We start from the raw sequence: 16,979 nt of genomic DNA, 5'->3' as shown, positions 1-16,979 counted from the left end.
AACCAAGGGACTTAACAGCCGCTTTTCACCCTTGCACCGGTAACAGCATTCCCCGCGGCGACGTGATCCAAATTCAGCCGCTTGGCAACTGACTCATATTTATGACTGGGAGGGGTGGGTGGGCGTGTCCTGAGGTCACATGATCCCCGTTTGCGGCTCTTCTGGCGAACAGAGTTGACGGAGAGACCAGATTCACTTAACAACTGCAGCCAGAAAGGTCGTAAAACGGGAGGGGAGGGGCAAAGCTCTCTTTAAACAAAGGTCTCGTGTGGCGGCAGCAATTGTGAGGCTGCTCCATTTATTTATTTTATTTATTTATTGGATTTATGTTGCTGCCTATTCGCTCCTGGTGACTCGAGGCGGCTTACACAATGTAAAACCATATTTAGAACCAAGTAAATAAATAATAAATAAAAACAATAAAAATTAACAAAAGTAATCAAATAAATTAATAAAGTACAATAGAACAAAATCTAGAAAAAAATAAATCACCGCCACTCCCCAACTCCCACCCCGACGACAGATCCCATGAGCCATTGGATGGGCTCCATCCCGCTCTGGGTTCCCCAGGCCCGCTGGCAGAACCAGGTCTTTAGCGCCTTCCGGAAGAGAGCTAAAATAGGGGCCGTTCTAATCTCTAAAGGGGAACGATGTTCCAGAGAGAGGGAGCCACCACGGAGAAGGCCTTTTTTCTGGGTCCCACCAGGTGTATCCCCCTCAGGAATGGGACCTGCGACATTCCCTGCCTCCCCAGTCTGATGGGTCGGGTAGATGTGACCGGCAAGAGTCGGTCCCTCAGATCACCTGGTCCCAAGCCATGAAGGGCTTTAAAGGGGATAACCAGCACCTTGAATTGCACCCGGAAGCAAATCGGCAGCGAATGCAGCTCCCGCAGAAGAGGTGACAGATGCGCACACCGAGGTCTGTACAAAAACCTTTGCAGGCTGCTGCATTTTGCACTAACTGGAGCTTCCAGGTGCTCTTCAAGGGCAGCCCCATGTAGAGCCCGTTACAATAATCAAGATGGGACGTGACCAGGGCATGAGTGACTGTGAGTAGGGACCTCTGATCCAGGAAAGGGCGTAACTTGATGCACAATCCGCCGTTGTGCAAAGGCCCTCCCGGCCACAACCCCGCCACCTGCTCTTTGAGTCATTTGAGTCCAGGAAAAACCCCGAGATTACGCACAGGGTCTGTTTGGGATAGTGCCACCCCATCCATGGCGGTCGTAGGTGGAGGACTCCCCGTATTCTCTCCTGGTCTTCACGGGTACCTTTTGCCTTCCAGAGAATGGATCCCACGGGCGTAAAAGTGCTGGAAACAGCCGAGGACATCCAGGAGAGACGCCAGCAGGTTTTGGATCGGTACCACCGGTTTAAGGAGCTCTCCACGTTGAGGCGCCAGAAGCTTGAAGATTCCTACCGATTCCAGTTTTTCCAGCGGGATGCAGACGAGCTGGAGAAATGGATCCAGGAGAAACTGCAGATCGCCTCTGACGAAAGCTACAAAGACCCCTCAAATCTGCAGGTAAGGACCTCCTCAGGTGTGGGAGGGAAGCAGCTGAGATATCGCAGGAAGGCTCTGCGCAGAACTGGTGAGGCCTACGTTTTATATATATATATATCTATATATGTATATCTATTTATTCCCCTCTCCCCAGGGAAAACTGCAAAAGCACCAAGCCTTCGAGGCTGAAGTGCAGGCCAATTCCGGAGCCATCGTTAAGCTGGACGAGACGGGGAACCAGATGATCAACGAGGGGCATTTTGCCATGGAAGTCATCCGGGTGAGTGTGGATGGCCTCCAGCAGTCTTCTTTTTTAGGTCTGAATCGCGGAGGGTGGATCTGCCCGGCTGAACTGGGCCGAAGCAGCCGATGAATCATTGAAACCCCAGCAGTAAAAAAATCCCCTCTGCCTGGTTGACGTTTTAACGCCGAGGGTTGAATTTATCCCTCCCGACCAAGAAATAAAGGGAGATTAGCACAGATCTGTTTCAAGCTATTTAGCTCTCATCAGCTAGCCCTGGGGGTGGGGGGGGGTGTCAAACTGAAGGCCCAGGGGCCCCATCCAGCCCACGGGGGCCCTTAGATCTGGTCCGGGGGGGCCACCCTGGAAACAGCGAAGGGCTGGCCCACGGTGCTTCTGCCAGCAAACATGGAACTTGGGAGCCACCACAGGCGCCCCTGAATCGAGCGATATCAAGCTGACCCTGGCCACCCCCGGAGGTCAAACACAACCCTAATGTGGCCCTCAAAGAAATCGAGTTTGATGCCCCCTTTCTGGGGTTCAAACCCAGGCGACTTGTCCATTAGGTCATTATTATTATTAGGTCATTATTATTAACCTCTAAGCCACAGGCTCTCGCTTTGTTGGCTACACCAGGGGAGAGATTAAATGGGGTGGTCCCATATTAGGGGTAGGCCAGGTTGCCCTCATAGACCGGTCTCATGGGGAAAAACAAAACAAATTACATTTAGTGCCCAGGCTTCCCTGGCAAGGCTCTCTCCTTTCTAACTCTGATTGTGGAGAAGCCCACGGGCTTTCTTGGGTTGAAGCCCGCGTTCAGAAGAGCCACCTCTCATAAGTGTCGTTCACAAGTTACATGGCCAGCAAAGCCCAGTTTCTCCCAACTTACGAATGGGCGGTGGGCGGTAGCTCTGGGGACATTTTTCGTTCTCTCTGCCGTGGTAATCTGTCTGTTCAGTCTTTCACCCCTTACAGGACTGCCCAGCGCCCAATAGTCACCACCACCCAGGTTGGGGCCCACATACGAGTAGGTGGCTACGTGGGTGGTGTGATGTGGTGGTTTCTTTTTTTTGAACTCTTGTTGTTCTTTGAATGCCTCTGTGGGTTTTATTTTCCCCTCTGAATTCAGCTGTGCCTCTCTCGTTTCCCTTCAGTTGGAGAATTGCTCTGCATGGCACACACGCACACACACAAAACATGTCTCTCTTCATACGAATGGCACCCCGGACTGCATCCTGACACATATTTCTTAATATCATGTCTACCCTCCCTTGGGTCTCCTTCCCTCCTCCCCCCCCTCCCCCCAAAAAAGAGACCCTCTGAGATTTAAAAACCCAGAGACAAGAGGGAGGGGTGGAAAAATGTCAGTTTTAGGCTCAGCAACATCTCAACTGGAATGAAACAAACTCATACCTCATACCTTTCATACCTGCTGCTTACCTAACGATGCCATTAGGCAAGCAATATCTTTTAGGTCACGTCCCATTTGCACTTGACATACTTTACACAATTGATGTAAATCAATGCCAACCATTTGCATAAGGGCTCCCTTATGCAAATCAGCCCAAGGGTGGACACCCTTGGTCATGGAGGAAATTCTTCCACCCAATTTGTCTAGGGAAATGAGGCTTTCCCCTGAACCTCAAACCATAAAGGGCATCCTTGCCTATCCTAATTTTCCCGGCCACGCTAAGGGTCCAAAAGGGCTTAAAAACCATTGCAGATCACAAAACCCCAAACCCCAGAGTGCCCTTTTAACACTCGCCTGAATATTACTCAGAATAGGAGGGAACCTCCTCCCCTGGCAAAGTCAAGTAAGAACCATGTCCTATGGTGACCTGGGGTGTGGTACAAAGGCAGGCCAATCACATAAGTAAGAAGAGTCCCTTTAGTATCTCCAACTTTGCCCCCAATGTCCAGGTTACCTTCGGCTGGAGAAAAAACTCTCCCAAGGACAGCCTTTAAGCGGAGGAAATTCAGTCCGAAAACAAAGTACATACAAACTGTAACTAAAAATCCACACAAACCACACTGAAATAATTCACTTGACGGGGCAGGAGAAGGAATTGCAGACTTGAAAGGCCAGCAAAACACATGCAGTTGGGAAGACGCCTCTACGACGCCAGATAATTCATGATTTGCTCTCAACAGTTGGCTGTGCTCAGCTTCCCTTTTTAAACACTGTGTTCCCAGCTGCAGCTAATGAAGGGTATCAGGGCCCTTTCCTCCCCCGTAAGCCATGCAACCCACGTTGCTCCCTTCTCCGTTCCTCCCTGCGTGCCCTAGGAGGAAGAGCAGGTGGGCTTGGGTCTTCCTCTGAATTCCCTCTCCCTTGTTCTACCTCACCCCTGCTCTGCCCAGCTGGCCTTTGCCCTTCCCCAGTTTCCTCCACAGCCAAAGGAGCCACACTCCCACTCCCCGTCAGCTGCTTGGCCTCCCCCTCCGAATCAGATTCCGACAGGAGCATGACATGTCTTCAGAACTTCCTCATCATTTCACAGACGCGATCCTATGTCTCCCCTCTTTCTCTGAAATACGATGTCAGAATGCGGGGGACTTTCCAGGCATGTTCTGGTGGCTGATTTGTTTCCAGCAAGAAACCTTTGTTCTTGCCCTCTGCGGATTGTCCGAGAGGACATTTAGACCCACCTCGGCCTCAAGCAACGGCTTGCTTGGAGGTTTGCTTGGACCTTCATTTGTCTGTAGCAGTATAAGGTCTCCTGCCAGAGCAGAGAGGGTTGGACTAGGAGACCTCTGAGGGTCCCTTCCAACTCTGTTGAGTTTCCCCTTTGAGCAACGTACCGTGACAACTTACAAACGTTAAAACCTCATACTTTGAACAGGTCTGCCTGTGTCAGAGAGAGACCTCTCTAATCTGGCTTTAATTGATGTCCCCAGAACAGAGGACGGTTGCCAAGTAAAACAGGTTGATGCTTCGTGGTTGCAAGTGGTTGCTTGATGGATGGTGTTTCCCCTGTTTTTTTTTTCTCTCTCTCTCTCTTCACCTTCCACAAGAGTCTGTTGACTTTGCCAACATTTTGGTTCCCTCCTTAAAATCCTGAATTCAGGCCGCAGAGCTGCCTTGTAGCATTTGGTGAGCACTGAGCTGTGGTGGCGCAGTGGTTAGAATGCAGTACTGCAGGCTAATTCTGCTGGCTGCCAGCTGCCAGTAGTTCAATCCTGACTGGCTCTTACTCTATCTATCTATCTATCTATCTATCTATCTATCTATCTATCTATCTATCTATCTATCTATCTATCTATATCACCTGTGGTGGCATAGTAGTTAGTATGCAGTATTTCAGGCTAACTGCCCATTGCCAGCAGTTCGAACCTGACCGGCTCAAGGTTGATTCAGCCTTCCGTCCTTCCGAGGTCGGTAAAATGAGGACCCAGATTGTTGGGGGCAAGAGGCTGATTCTTTAAATTGCTTAGAGTGGGCTGTAAAACCCCATGAAGCGGTATATAAGTCTAAGGGCTGTTGCTATCTATTTCTATGTCTGTCTGTCTGTCTATCATCTATCTATCATATCTACTTATATGTCTATATCTAAGAGCTGTAGTGGCACAGTTATTAAAATGCAGTACTGCAGGCTAACTCTGCCCATTGCCATTAGTTCAAGCTAATCAGAGCTCAAGGTTGAGTCATCCTTCCATCCTTCCGAGGTGGGTCAAATGAGAACCCAGATTGTTGGGGGCAACAGGCTGACTCTGTAAACTGCTTAGAGAGGGGCTATACAGCACAGTGAAGCGGTATATAAGTCTAAGTCCTATTGCCGTTGCTGTTTTTGTTTATGAGGAACCTGTACAGCTCAGCCCGAAGTAAAAATATACTCACGTTACATCGGCTCATATGAGCACCTTTTGTGTGTGTGTGTGTGTGTGTGTGTCTAAGGCAAGTCATGGTTATTGTCGTCCTTCTTCCCCAGAGTCGACTGCAGGAGCTTCACCGGATGTGGGAGCTGCTTCTGGAGAAGATGCGAGAGAAAGGGGTCAGGCTGTTCCATGCCCAGAAGCTGGTGCAGTACTTACGAGAATGCGGCGATGTGTTGGATTGGATCAATGACAAGGTCTCTGCGTCAACAGCCCTTCCTGGACTTAGTTGTTTCGTTTTTTTTACCTTGAAGGTCTAATGGGAGAAAACAAGGGAACAACATGATTTGAAAATACCAGTCTGGTTATCAACGATCAAGGCATTTGTATCTCTCAGATGTTTTTAAAATGGAATATAGTGTTAGATCCAGTGATGTTTTCAATGAATGGGGTGAACTCAAAACAAGAACTTATTGAGAACGGTGAAAGTTAAAATGGTGTAGGTTCTCTTGCTCGAGAGAGCAGGGGGCTGGACTAGAAGACCTCCAAGGTCCCTTCCAGCTCATTCTATTCTAAATAAGATAGTTCCGTTTGAACTTACAACAGCACTGAAAAAAGGGACTCAGGACCGTTGTTCACACTTAACAACTGTTGAGGTTGCATTCCGATGGTCACATGTTCAAAATCTGGCCACTGGCTTATGTTTACAGAGTCCCAGGATCCGTTGCGGAATCCCGGGATCGTTTGATCACTTTTTTTTTGCAAGTTCCTGACCTGCAAAGTCAACGGGGGATCCAGGTTCCCTTCGCAACCTTGCTATTGCTGATGTAACCACAGCAGTGACCCCCTTAACAAGGGTGCGCAAGAAAGGCCATAAGATGAGGCAAAGTTCACTCAACGAATGCCTCTCTTAGCGGCAGAAATTTGGGGATCGATTGTGGTGGTCCGTCAGGGGGCTCAACTGTGTTTCATTGGGGAAGCAGAATTGTGTTTTTTTAAAGAAGCGAAGGTTAAGTAGCGGGTTTGGGAGATCCACTGGCCTTGATTTAGATCTGGGATTGGGAAGGAACCAGGAAACTGGATTAACCAAGAGGAAACATTTCCTCAATGTTCCAATAGAACATCTGGCTAGCTTACCCTGTTTCCCCGAAAATACGACCTACCCTGAAAGTAAGCCCTAGCTTGATCTTTACACGTGTGCCCTATATAAGCCCTACCCCCCAAAATAAGCCCTAAATAAGACCCTGCCCACTCCAGAGTGCACAAGTAAAAATTAAGCTAGGGTGCAGATGCGGGGGGTGGAGCTGCCCTACTCCTTATCTTTGGACCGTTGTAGCTGGGCCTCGCACACCCCGACACCTGCCTTGCCGGCCCATTTCTTCTGCAGCCGGCAAGGCTGGCCAGGTTTTCCTGAAGGCCTCTGGAACTGGTAACAAAGCTCTGGATCGATCCAGAGTTCTGTTATCGGCTGCAGAGGCCTTCAGGAAAGCCTTGCCGCCCTCCGAAGAAGGCCTCTGACAGCGAAAAGGAGGCCTGGGGGGTGTTGTATGCTAGTGAGATTAGTCAGTGGATGGCATCCCCTGAAAATAAGACCTGGTGCCTTTTTTGGTGGCAAAAAAATGATAAGACAGGGTCTTATTTTTTGGGGGGGGGGAATGGTAGCTTACTCACTATCTAGAATCAATCTTCCAACACTGAATTCAAGATTCCCTCTTCCAATCTGCCGCTCTCTTTCAGAAGAGAGGGTCTTAACTCTCTCAGGCCCTTTAAAAGCTCCCCAAGCCACAGAACAGGGCTGCCATTGCGGATCGGTTATCCCGGTCTGTTCCTTTCCTAGCCTGCTGACCGAGCTTTTCGTTGTTGTTCCCAGGAGGCCATTGTAACCTCGGAGGAGCTGGGCCAGGACCTTGAGCACGTGGAGGTGTTGCAGAAGAAGTTTGAAGAGTTCCAGACGGACCTGGCAGCCCACGAGGAGAGGGTGAACGAAGTGAACCAGTTTGCCGGCAAGCTGATCCAGGTCAGAACCTCAAGCGATGGTGGGAGCCGTTGGCATGCGTGGCCTGCTTAGGTCCTGTGTGTTTTGACCTAGGCTTCCCCAACAGCACGAAGCCGACTCCTTGTCTCGATAAAAGCCCTTTTATTTAATTTACAGTGAATTCCTCTCCAGCAAAATCCCGGCCAGCCATCTTTCAAGAGATTCCACAATTACAGACCTTTATCGGGCTGGGAGAGTTGCCAGGCCGATACCTTTCAGATGCCGCATTGTGGCAGACAATAATTAGCAAGAACGCACGAACAGATCTTCACCCAAGGGAACCAATTGTCTCCTCCAAAACCCCACTTTTTCGCCCCTCTTTTATTCCCTCTGGGAGGAGCCATTCACTGTCCACCTGTGGCTTTATTCCCGAGTCGACCCTTGTTCCTTAGCTGTTCCCTCCTTCTGGCAGCTCTGTGCATGCGCACACTGGGAACAGGCTCCAGCTGTTCTTCTTCCCCACTGATCTCCGACTCTGAAGGCAGCTGATACCTGTCGGACGGCCCTGGCCACACCTTCCTGAAACTTTAATGTGAAATGTTTCTAGTCCACCTGCAACCATGCAGAGAGTGCTTATTCCAGTCGGGACTGGGCTTTTGACCCAGTAACCATGCCCTGCCCATGTCTTGAGTCGATACTTTCCATCTGTGATATTAACCCTTTAGGTTAACCCTGTCTTTAGTTCCTCTGAAGGGTAAATACGGCATTACTATAGCTGTATATTTTTAAAGGAATACTTACCTTACCTATCACACCATCCATTCTGCTTTCCGTCATTCCTAAGGAACAAGGAGCTCCTTAGCTGCTTTTTTGACGTTGCTCCAGAGACTTCTGAAGTGCCTCATTGTAGCGTGGCCATTTTTCTGTGTCCTTTAGGACTGCCCTTCTCAAAATTTAAAAAACAAAACAAAACACCAGTGTTTCCTGACCTCTGAAAGGGATTTAAGGCAGCCTTCCCCCCAAATTGGCACTTCTCTTTTCCCGCACGTTAAGGATTTAAAGGGTGTGAATCCAGGAACACAAACTGGGTGTGTGTGTGTGTGTCGGGGAATGGTTCTACAGCGGATAGTAGCTCTGTGACCAAGTGTCAAGATTGCTTCTGTCAAACCTTAACGGTTTTCAACTTGCCAATGGATTGATGGGCAGGGAAATGGAATGCCGAGAATGTACGCCGAGATCGTGAGAGCCTGGAAACCATCAAGGTCACCCCTGCAGGTGTTGGAGAAAGAGAGTGACTGTTCCCGTAACAAACAGACGTCTCGTAATTAGACAAGGGGTGGGGAGAAGGGGGAAGCTATTGTTAAACTAGGCAAGCATCTGCGCGGGAAAATCAAAACTGATTTTCCTTCATCGGTACCGAAATGGCATATCCAAATAAAGTTTTACTTTGGGGAATTCAAAGCTTGCGAGAGGGTTTCCTTATTTTGGGTTCACGAGTCGGGACGGCTGACACCCAAGTCCAAAGCATTTCCAGGACACGGGCGGAAGACGTAACAAATTCTGGTATTAGTCCGTTTGTGGAACGATTGAGATTTGGGTGTCAGACCGCAGCCGTTGCTTTCCAATCATGAATGAACCACCCAAAGATTCTCCGTTTTCCCCTTTCTAGGAACAGCACCCGGAAGAGGAGTTGATTAAGTCTAAGCAGGATGAGGTCAACACGAGTTGGCAGCGGCTGAAAGGACTGGCTCTCCAGAGGCAGGGGAAGCTCTTCGGCGCCGCCGAGGTGCAACGATTTAACAGGTATAAGTTTGACTGGTTGGGTTGACACAGTTAAAAATGGCCGTCTGCCTGAGTTTTTGCCCGAAAATGATAGAATAGAATAACAGAGTTGGAATGGACCTTGGAGATCTTCTAGTCCACCCCCCCCCCCCGCTTAGGCAGGAAACCTATATCCTTTCTGACAAATGGTTATCCAGTCTTTTCTTAAAAACTTCCAGTGTCGGAGCATTTACATCTTCTAGAGTTAAGCCATTCCTCTGATTAATTGTTCTCATTGTCAGGAAGTTTCTTCTTAGTTTTAAGTTGCTTCTCTCATTGATTAGTTTCCACCCATGGCTTCTCCTCCTGCCCTCAGGTGCTTTGGAGAATAGCTTGACTCCCTTTTCTTTGGGGTAGCACCTGAGATACTGGAACACTGATGTCATGTCTCCCATAGTCCTTCTTTTCATTAAGCCAGACATACCCAATTCCAGCAACCATTCTTGATATGCTTTATAAAATCATCAGGTGTTGAGAAAGTAACGGTAACCAGAGATGAGTTTCTCCCTTCTGTGTCTCCCTCATAAAAATTCTTTCTTGGGATATAAATAAAGCCACAGAGGGACTATCGCTTTGGTTTGCCTGCAAACCTTCCCTCTTCCCTCCAAAACCGGAGAATGCTTGGGAAAGGCATACTTTGATTTCCGGTCTGTATTTACAGAGATGTGGATGAAACGATAAGCTGGATTAAGGAGAAAGAGCAGCTGATGGCTTCGGATGATTTCGGACGAGACCTTGCGAGCGTGCAGGCTTTGTTGCGTAAACATGAGGGCTTGGAGAGAGATCTGGCCGCTTTGGAAGACAAGGTGGGTGCCGTTGGGTGTTCTGAGCAAGGCTTCCGAGACCATAATTAAGCACACGCTCAGTTAAAACAATCCCTGTTTTATTTCAACGCTGGGAATTACGTTCATTCCCAGCCCGTCATGAGTCCCAAACAGTCCCTCGAGATAAGCACCCACCTTTCTCTCCTTTGATTGGCTGCCAACAACTAAAGTGCCAAATGAACTGTAAAAAAAAACCAACTGAAGTACAAAGTCCACACAGAGCTTTAAGGATTAATCCGAACAAGCAAACGACTTTGCTTCCTGCAAAGGTTTCTCTACCTTTGCACTTCCTTTATACCTTAGGGGAGGGGCAATCACCTCCCAGCCTTACTCCCAAGTAAATACAGTTTAGTTTCAGTCAGTGACAAAAGATTTGTGGTTGTTGAGCAAAATCCCCCCAAAATCTGTTACGTGCTAATCATGTTTGCTCAGTTACAGCCGTAACCTTAATTTGTTTCCAGTATATTCATAAAGAATAGTGTGGTTGTGGTGGCCTAGAGGTGCAGCTGTCGCCTCACAATCAGGAGACTGTGAGTTCGATCCTAGGTAGAGGCTGATATTCCTTTCTGGGCACAATGAGAATTTATCTGCTGAAAAAAAAAAAAAAAAAACACCTCCGCATTGGTGACAGGAAGGGCATCCAGCCAGTAAGCACTCAGCTCCATTGAGTTGCCCAGAACTCTAACCTGCAAGAGATTATGGGGTCATTAAAAAGTGATGGTGATATTTGTAAATATGTGGGCATTTTTAAGAGTTTGACACGGTGTTCTTAACGTTCTTGTTACCACTTTAATTGTTGCTTCCTTTTTTTCTCACGGCTTCTATTGCTCTGGGGGTTAATCTACGTTTCTCCGCCGTGTTTAGGTGAAGGCTCTGGGTGCAGAGGCCGACCGGCTGCAGGAGTCCCACCCTCTCAGCGCTTCTCAGATCCACGTGAAGCGGGAGGAGCTGATTGCAAACTGGGAGCAGATTCGCACCCGGGCTGCTGAGAGGCACGCACGCCTGAACGACTCTTACAGGTAAGAGGCTATCATGCTCGTAAAGAGAGATTCCCTTCTTCTCCTACCCCCCACCAAGCAACAAAACGTGGCAAAAGACACGAAGATCGGAGAGAGAGGGGGAAAGTTTTCGGTTGTGGCAGAGTTCAGGCAGGCAGGCATCACAGAACCTTGAACATTTTGGGGCTCCTGTGCCGAAAATTGCATGCGCACACTCACATGCCAGCACCCAGAAGGCAATGTGTGCACACACACCACTCCCCCTGTGCATGTGCGTGCAATCCTCCCCCTCCAGCCGCCCCCTTACCTGCACTGTGTCTCCCAGCTGATTTTCAGACTATTTGAGGCCTTTTTCGGCTTTTTCGACTGAAAAATTGGCCCATTTTGTTACTTCCGTTATTTCTGGAAATACAGGGAATTGGTGAAACGGGCCTATTTTTCGGCCTGCAAAGGCTGTAGAAGCTGTCCTCAAGCCTCCGGGAGGCCGAAAAAGACCTCCAACAGGCCGAAGAATGAGCTGTGAGGCACGCGCATGTGCAGTGAAGTGGCACAAAATGGCTCTGAGTGCCCCCTGTGGCAAGCGTTGCCATAGGTTCACTATCATGGACCCAGGATGACAGGACGGAGAAGCTTGGATTCATGTACAAATGCTCTTTCTTTTCTTCTTCTTCTGCCTTTTCTCGTCACCCGAAGACTGCAGCGATTCCTGGCCGATTTTCGAGATTTAACAAGCTGGGTGACGGAGATGAAAGCTCTGATTAATGCTGACGAGCTTGCCAACGATGTAGCGGGAGCGGAGGCCCTGCTGGATAGACACCAGGAACATAAGGTAAGTGTGTGCCACCATGGACTCCGTCCCCTCCCCGGGAGATGGGAGAAACTTGGTAAGCAGATCGAACTTCCAGTCGTCTTTGGCCAACCTGATCGAGAGCAACTGGCGGTGGTTTCCCCAGAATCCGTCCAACTGGCATGTCAGCTCATCTTCCCCTTAAAACCAGAACCTTGAGTAGCTACAAACTGGAGGCCAAGCGTCCAGCTGTTGCATTTTGAACGGAGTTTATGGATGGGCCCACCAGGTCCTTCCTTGGACCTTTCAGATACATTTTGGCCTCCAGAACCCTGCCCGATGGTTACCGGATGCTCCTCTGCGCATTTGTGGGTGGTGTTGTGGTTTCTAACCGCGTGGCTCTAAGTGATTTGAGAATGTGAACCGTGTTCCGACTGTTATTTGGCCACAGGGAGAAATCGATGCTCACGAAGATAGCTTTAAATCTGCGGACGACTCTGGCCAGACCTTGCTAGCTGCCGGACATTACGCATCTGATGAAGTGAAGGAGAAGGTAAGCGACTTTATCGCCAGCGAGAAAGTGAAGGAGAGCGAGCCAGCCGGGGTATTTAGATCCTGTGGGGTCCACGTTATCTCTTCCTCTCCTCTTAGGAAAGTTATTTTGACCAGCCCCCCCCCCTTAAATTGGCTTGATCTATATTATATCAGGCTGCCAAGTAATCGTTTCCCTGTCAGGCAGAACTCCAAGGCAGGCACATTCCTCAAAGAATAGCTCTATTGAAAATATCATATTGGCCCAGAGCTGATGCAAACCGCCTCGGAAGATTCCCGCGGTTTCCACTGAGTTAAAACGATAAAGTTTTCCCACAATCCCAAACAATCCGTCACATCACATGGTCCAATCCAGACGCTGTCTGGTTGTCTGGTGACCTCACTTCTCCTTCCACAGTCCAGGCTTGAGAATGCCCTTGGTTCTCAAGAGAAAATATTTTGTTTTGCCTACACGAGCCCCTCTCTCTCTAATCCCTCCTCCCTTTCCCTCAGCTCCAATATGGCTCCGCTCAAGTCAGCTTCAGGGTGAACATATTAAGTATCTTAATTGCCCCTCTGATAAGGAAACCAGGAGTAGGCAAATAGTTTTTTTTCCAGATCAACCCTCTTCTTAAGAACGTGTGGGCTGTTTGAGGTGGCTGCCTCTGAGCTCCAGGTGGTTTCTTCTTTTACTCTCAGCTGACCATCCTCTCCGAGGAAAGAACAGCCCTGCTGGAACTGTGGGAGCTTCGTCGGCAGCAGTACGAGCAATGCATGGACCTGCAGCTTTTCTACCGCGACACCGAGCAGGTGGACAATTGGATGAGCAAACAAGAGGTGAGCGGACAGATCTGCCAACTTCGGCTTGGCGCCTTGCAGGCATCCTGCCCTCAAAGGCTGGGAGGGGGAACAAGCGGACAAGCAACTGAATGTATACGTGATGGGAAATTGGATTGGGGCGGGATGACAGCTTGACGAAGAGCTGGAGAGCTGGGAACCAGTTTGTACCGTGCACCCTGAGAAAGATCCAGGTCCAACCAGTGCCATTCCCCCAGTCCGGGGAATGGCACTGGTTGGACCTGGGCCATGCAAACAAACAAGCAAAGCCCCCTTTGTGGGATGCAGGCAGCATGTGAAACCTTGTCTCCTCTGATCCGTGGGAAAACCTCTTTCCATGGAACCGGTCCTTAAGGCCCCAAAGGTTTGGGGGCCACTGCCTTGACCCTGACCAGATCTTGTGCGTCCTGGATATTCTGCCTTCTACCCAAACGGCCCTTCTGTTGTCCGTCTTCCCTGGTGGCCTATCTGCTTTGCTAAATCCAGCCCTTTCTGTTTTTGTGTTGTCTTTCTTTTAACAAGGCCTTCTTGCTCAATGAAGATCTTGGGGACTCTCTGGACAGCGTGGAGGCCCTGCTGAAGAAGCATGAAGATTTTGAGAAGTCACTTAGTGCCCAAGAAGAGAAAATCACCGTAAGCCGTTTTTTTTTTGTTTTATTTATTTCCCAATGGTCCTCCATACCACTTGATTTAAAAAAAAATACTTTTAAAAAATAAAATACTTAGCAATAGAGTTTTTTTTTCCCCCGTTTGCTATAGTTATAGCCACATATTTGAGAACTTAATGCAAGTTAAATTCCCTAGCGTGGAAGATTGCACCATCAAAGTTGCTGTTTTAAAGCCTTCACTAATTGAGCTAAGCTATCCCTGGTTACATGGCCCAGATTTTCATGTTTTAGCCCCATTACAAGATACCCTCTATAATTGGAATTGGTTCCAGGTCATTAAACCAATTAAATTATTCATCAGAACTTGCTATTTGACCATTCTGAAAGATAATCTTGGCTGTTTTTTCAAACAGGACACGCTTGATTAGGTATTAAGGCGGGGACTTAATAACCCACCTGGGTTTTGTACCCAACAAGGCAGCATAGATAAGACTCCCTCTTTTATTTTCCCCAACACAACCCCATGAGGTGGGTTGGGCTGAAAAAAATACCTTTGGCCCAAGGTCACTTGTCTGGCTCCCATGTCTAAGGAAGAGAGATGTACACCAGTTGAGATTAAAATTTGGGGAAAAGTTATCCGATAGCTGTGCGTTGTTTTCTTCTGACTGAAGGATAAATCCTGCATTTATTTTAATTGTTTTGGTCCATGATGTAGGATATGATTATAATCCCGCTTCATATTATTCCTTTGGTGGTAACTAACAATTCCACCTGTCTCCACCCACTCAAACAGGGATACCTACCCTGTGTCCATGCTGGGAGTTAACATTTCACAACCTCTTGATGCCAATGAGAGGTTTATTTATTTCTGCAGAGTTTTGAATAATGAATCATTCAAAAGGGTTATAATCAACATCCTGTTTCCTGAATAAACAAATAGCGTTTTGTTTATAGGCTCTGGATGAATTTGCAACCAAGCTGATTCAGAATAACCATTATGCCAAGGAAGACGTGGCTACCCGCAGAGACGCTGTAAGTTTCAAGTGCAACTTCATTTCTTGCGTATTTCCTAGGTGGGGCTTCTTCGTTTGTATCTTTTTTGGGACGCGGGGAAAGGGAAGAGAAATTCTCTGAAGGTTGCAATTGAAAGAAAAACAGATGGAATCAAAAACTGTTGCTGTCAATTGAGGCTTGTCTGTTCCTATCTTCCGCCAGCTGCTGAGCCGTCGCAACACCTTGCACGAACGGGCCATGCTGCGTCGAACACAGCTGGCTGACTCCTTCCACCTGCAGCAGTTTTTCAGAGACTCGGACGAGCTGAAAAGCTGGGTCAATGAAAAGATGAAAACCGCAACGGATGAGGCTTACAAGGTGTGGCTGCCATGTGATATGTATTGATGGGTGTGTGTGTATAAGAGAGGAGAGAGAAAGAGAACAAGAGAAAGAAAAGGAGAGAGAGAAAGAGAGGGGGGGAAGAAAGGAAGAGAAAGAATTAGAGAGTCTGTTTATATATCGCACCACAGAGCAAACGAAAGAGTACAGTCACCATGTGCTTTACTGCTCAGCTATTTTAAACTGTACCATGAAACAGGAAACTACTTAAAACAAAAGAGCATAGAGTATATACCATAGATCCAAGCTTGTAAACACTGCCATCTACTGGCTGAATACTACTGTAGTTGTTGCATAAAATAAATTCCAACAATGAATTGCAACAAAAAGAACGGATGTTCTAGTCCAGGGTTGGTTTCTTTTATTCTCTGGAATACACCCTACATCATCTGTCCCAAAGTCCTTTTCTACAATTGGCCAAACTATGCCTCTTTCCCCAGCGTTCATGCAGCTAGTCCCTTCTCCCTTTACAAAAACAATACAGATAGTCCCCGACTTACAACACTTTGCTTAGTGACCATTCAAAGTTATAAGGGCACTGAAAAAAGTGACTTATGACTGTTTTGCACACTTGCAACTGTTGCAGCCTCCCCTTGGTCACGTAATTCAGATTCTTGGCATCTGATTCATATTTATGACGGTTACAGGGGGTCACATGATCCCCTTTTGTGACCTCCTGAGAAGGGAAGCCAGATTCGCTTAACAACCGTGTCACACACTAACAACTACAGTGATTCGCTTAACAATTGTGACAGGAGAGGTTATAAAATGGGGCAAAACTCATTTAAATGTTTCACTTAGCAACAGAAACGTTGGGCTCAGTTGTGGCCATAAGTTGAGGATTCCCTGCCGTATCAAGAGATGCTGCTTCTAATAGTTAGGAAGTTTCCAACAATTCTGGAGCCAATTCCTCCTAAATCAGGAACGCCACTTTGCTGTCCTTTTTACTGTTATAACCCCGCCTCTCCCGTGACCCTTAGCGCCCAAGGTTGACCTTAACTCAACTGCCGTTGATCTGGTCTCCGTTTCGTAGGACCCATCCAACCTACAAGGGAAGGTCCAGAAGCACCAGGCGTTCGAAGCCGAGCTCTCGGCCAATCAGAGCCGCATCGATGCCCTCGAGAAAGCCGGCCAGAACCTGATGGACGTCAAGCATTACGCCTCGGACGAAGTGGCCATTCGCATGAACGAAGTCATCAGCTTGTGGAAGAAGCTGCTGGAAGCTACTGAGCTGAAAGGTACCAAGGTGGAGAGAGAGGGAAGGGATGGAGGGAGGGAGGAAGGAAGGAAGGACAGGAAGAACGACGCAAGAGCTCTCGAGCCTCCCCTTCTCCACTCCAGGGATCAAGCTGTGCGAAGCCAATCAGCAGCAGCAATTCAACCGCAATGTGGAAGACATTGAGCTGTGGCTGTACGAAGTGGAAGGCCACCTGGCTTCTGACGACTACGGCAAAGACCTCACCAATGTTCAGAATCTACAGAAGAAACACGCCCTGCTGGAGGCAGATGTAGCTGCCCACCAGGTAGAGCCTCTTCTCTTCCCCCACCTGCCCGGCCCTCCCCTGAGGTAGACCAGGAGGGCAGCAGAAGGGCTGCAGAATTAGAATTAGAATCCTTTATTGGCCAAGTGGGATAGACACACAAGG

At 48.3% G+C, this 16,979-nt stretch overlaps 1 protein-coding gene across 12 annotated transcripts in view; it reads left to right on the top strand.

Annotated features, from left to right (window-relative positions):
* Positions 1 to 16,979, top strand: part of SPTAN1 (spectrin alpha, non-erythrocytic 1) — a 71,554-nt gene that overhangs the window by 8,922 nt on the left and 45,653 nt on the right. For all 12 annotated transcript variants that reach the window (XM_087914328.1, XM_087914335.1, XM_087914334.1 and 9 more), the window contains 15 exons: positions 1,288 to 1,527; positions 1,661 to 1,786; positions 5,677 to 5,817; positions 7,431 to 7,577; positions 9,205 to 9,338; positions 10,018 to 10,162; positions 11,045 to 11,199; positions 11,872 to 12,007; positions 12,417 to 12,518; positions 13,196 to 13,333; positions 13,856 to 13,966; positions 14,896 to 14,973; positions 15,157 to 15,312; positions 16,367 to 16,571; positions 16,675 to 16,856. In XM_087914328.1, the coding sequence (XP_087770454.1) occupies positions 1,291 to 1,527; positions 1,661 to 1,786; positions 5,677 to 5,817; positions 7,431 to 7,577; positions 9,205 to 9,338; positions 10,018 to 10,162; positions 11,045 to 11,199; positions 11,872 to 12,007; positions 12,417 to 12,518; positions 13,196 to 13,333; positions 13,856 to 13,966; positions 14,896 to 14,973; positions 15,157 to 15,312; positions 16,367 to 16,571; positions 16,675 to 16,856 (2,193 nt within the window). In that variant the 5' untranslated portion in view covers positions 1,288 to 1,290. The remainder of the gene's footprint in view (positions 1 to 1,287; positions 1,528 to 1,660; positions 1,787 to 5,676; positions 5,818 to 7,430; positions 7,578 to 9,204; positions 9,339 to 10,017; positions 10,163 to 11,044; positions 11,200 to 11,871; positions 12,008 to 12,416; positions 12,519 to 13,195; positions 13,334 to 13,855; positions 13,967 to 14,895; positions 14,974 to 15,156; positions 15,313 to 16,366; positions 16,572 to 16,674; positions 16,857 to 16,979) is intronic.

Source organism: Pseudonaja textilis, chromosome 17, assembly GCF_049901715.1.
Source record: "Pseudonaja textilis isolate UNSWEBS1 chromosome 17, rPseTex1.2, whole genome shotgun sequence".
NCBI lineage: Eukaryota > Metazoa > Chordata > Lepidosauria > Squamata > Elapidae > Pseudonaja > Pseudonaja textilis.
Note: the sequence above shows the minus strand (reverse complement) of the source record. Positions and strands in the feature narration are given on the sequence as shown.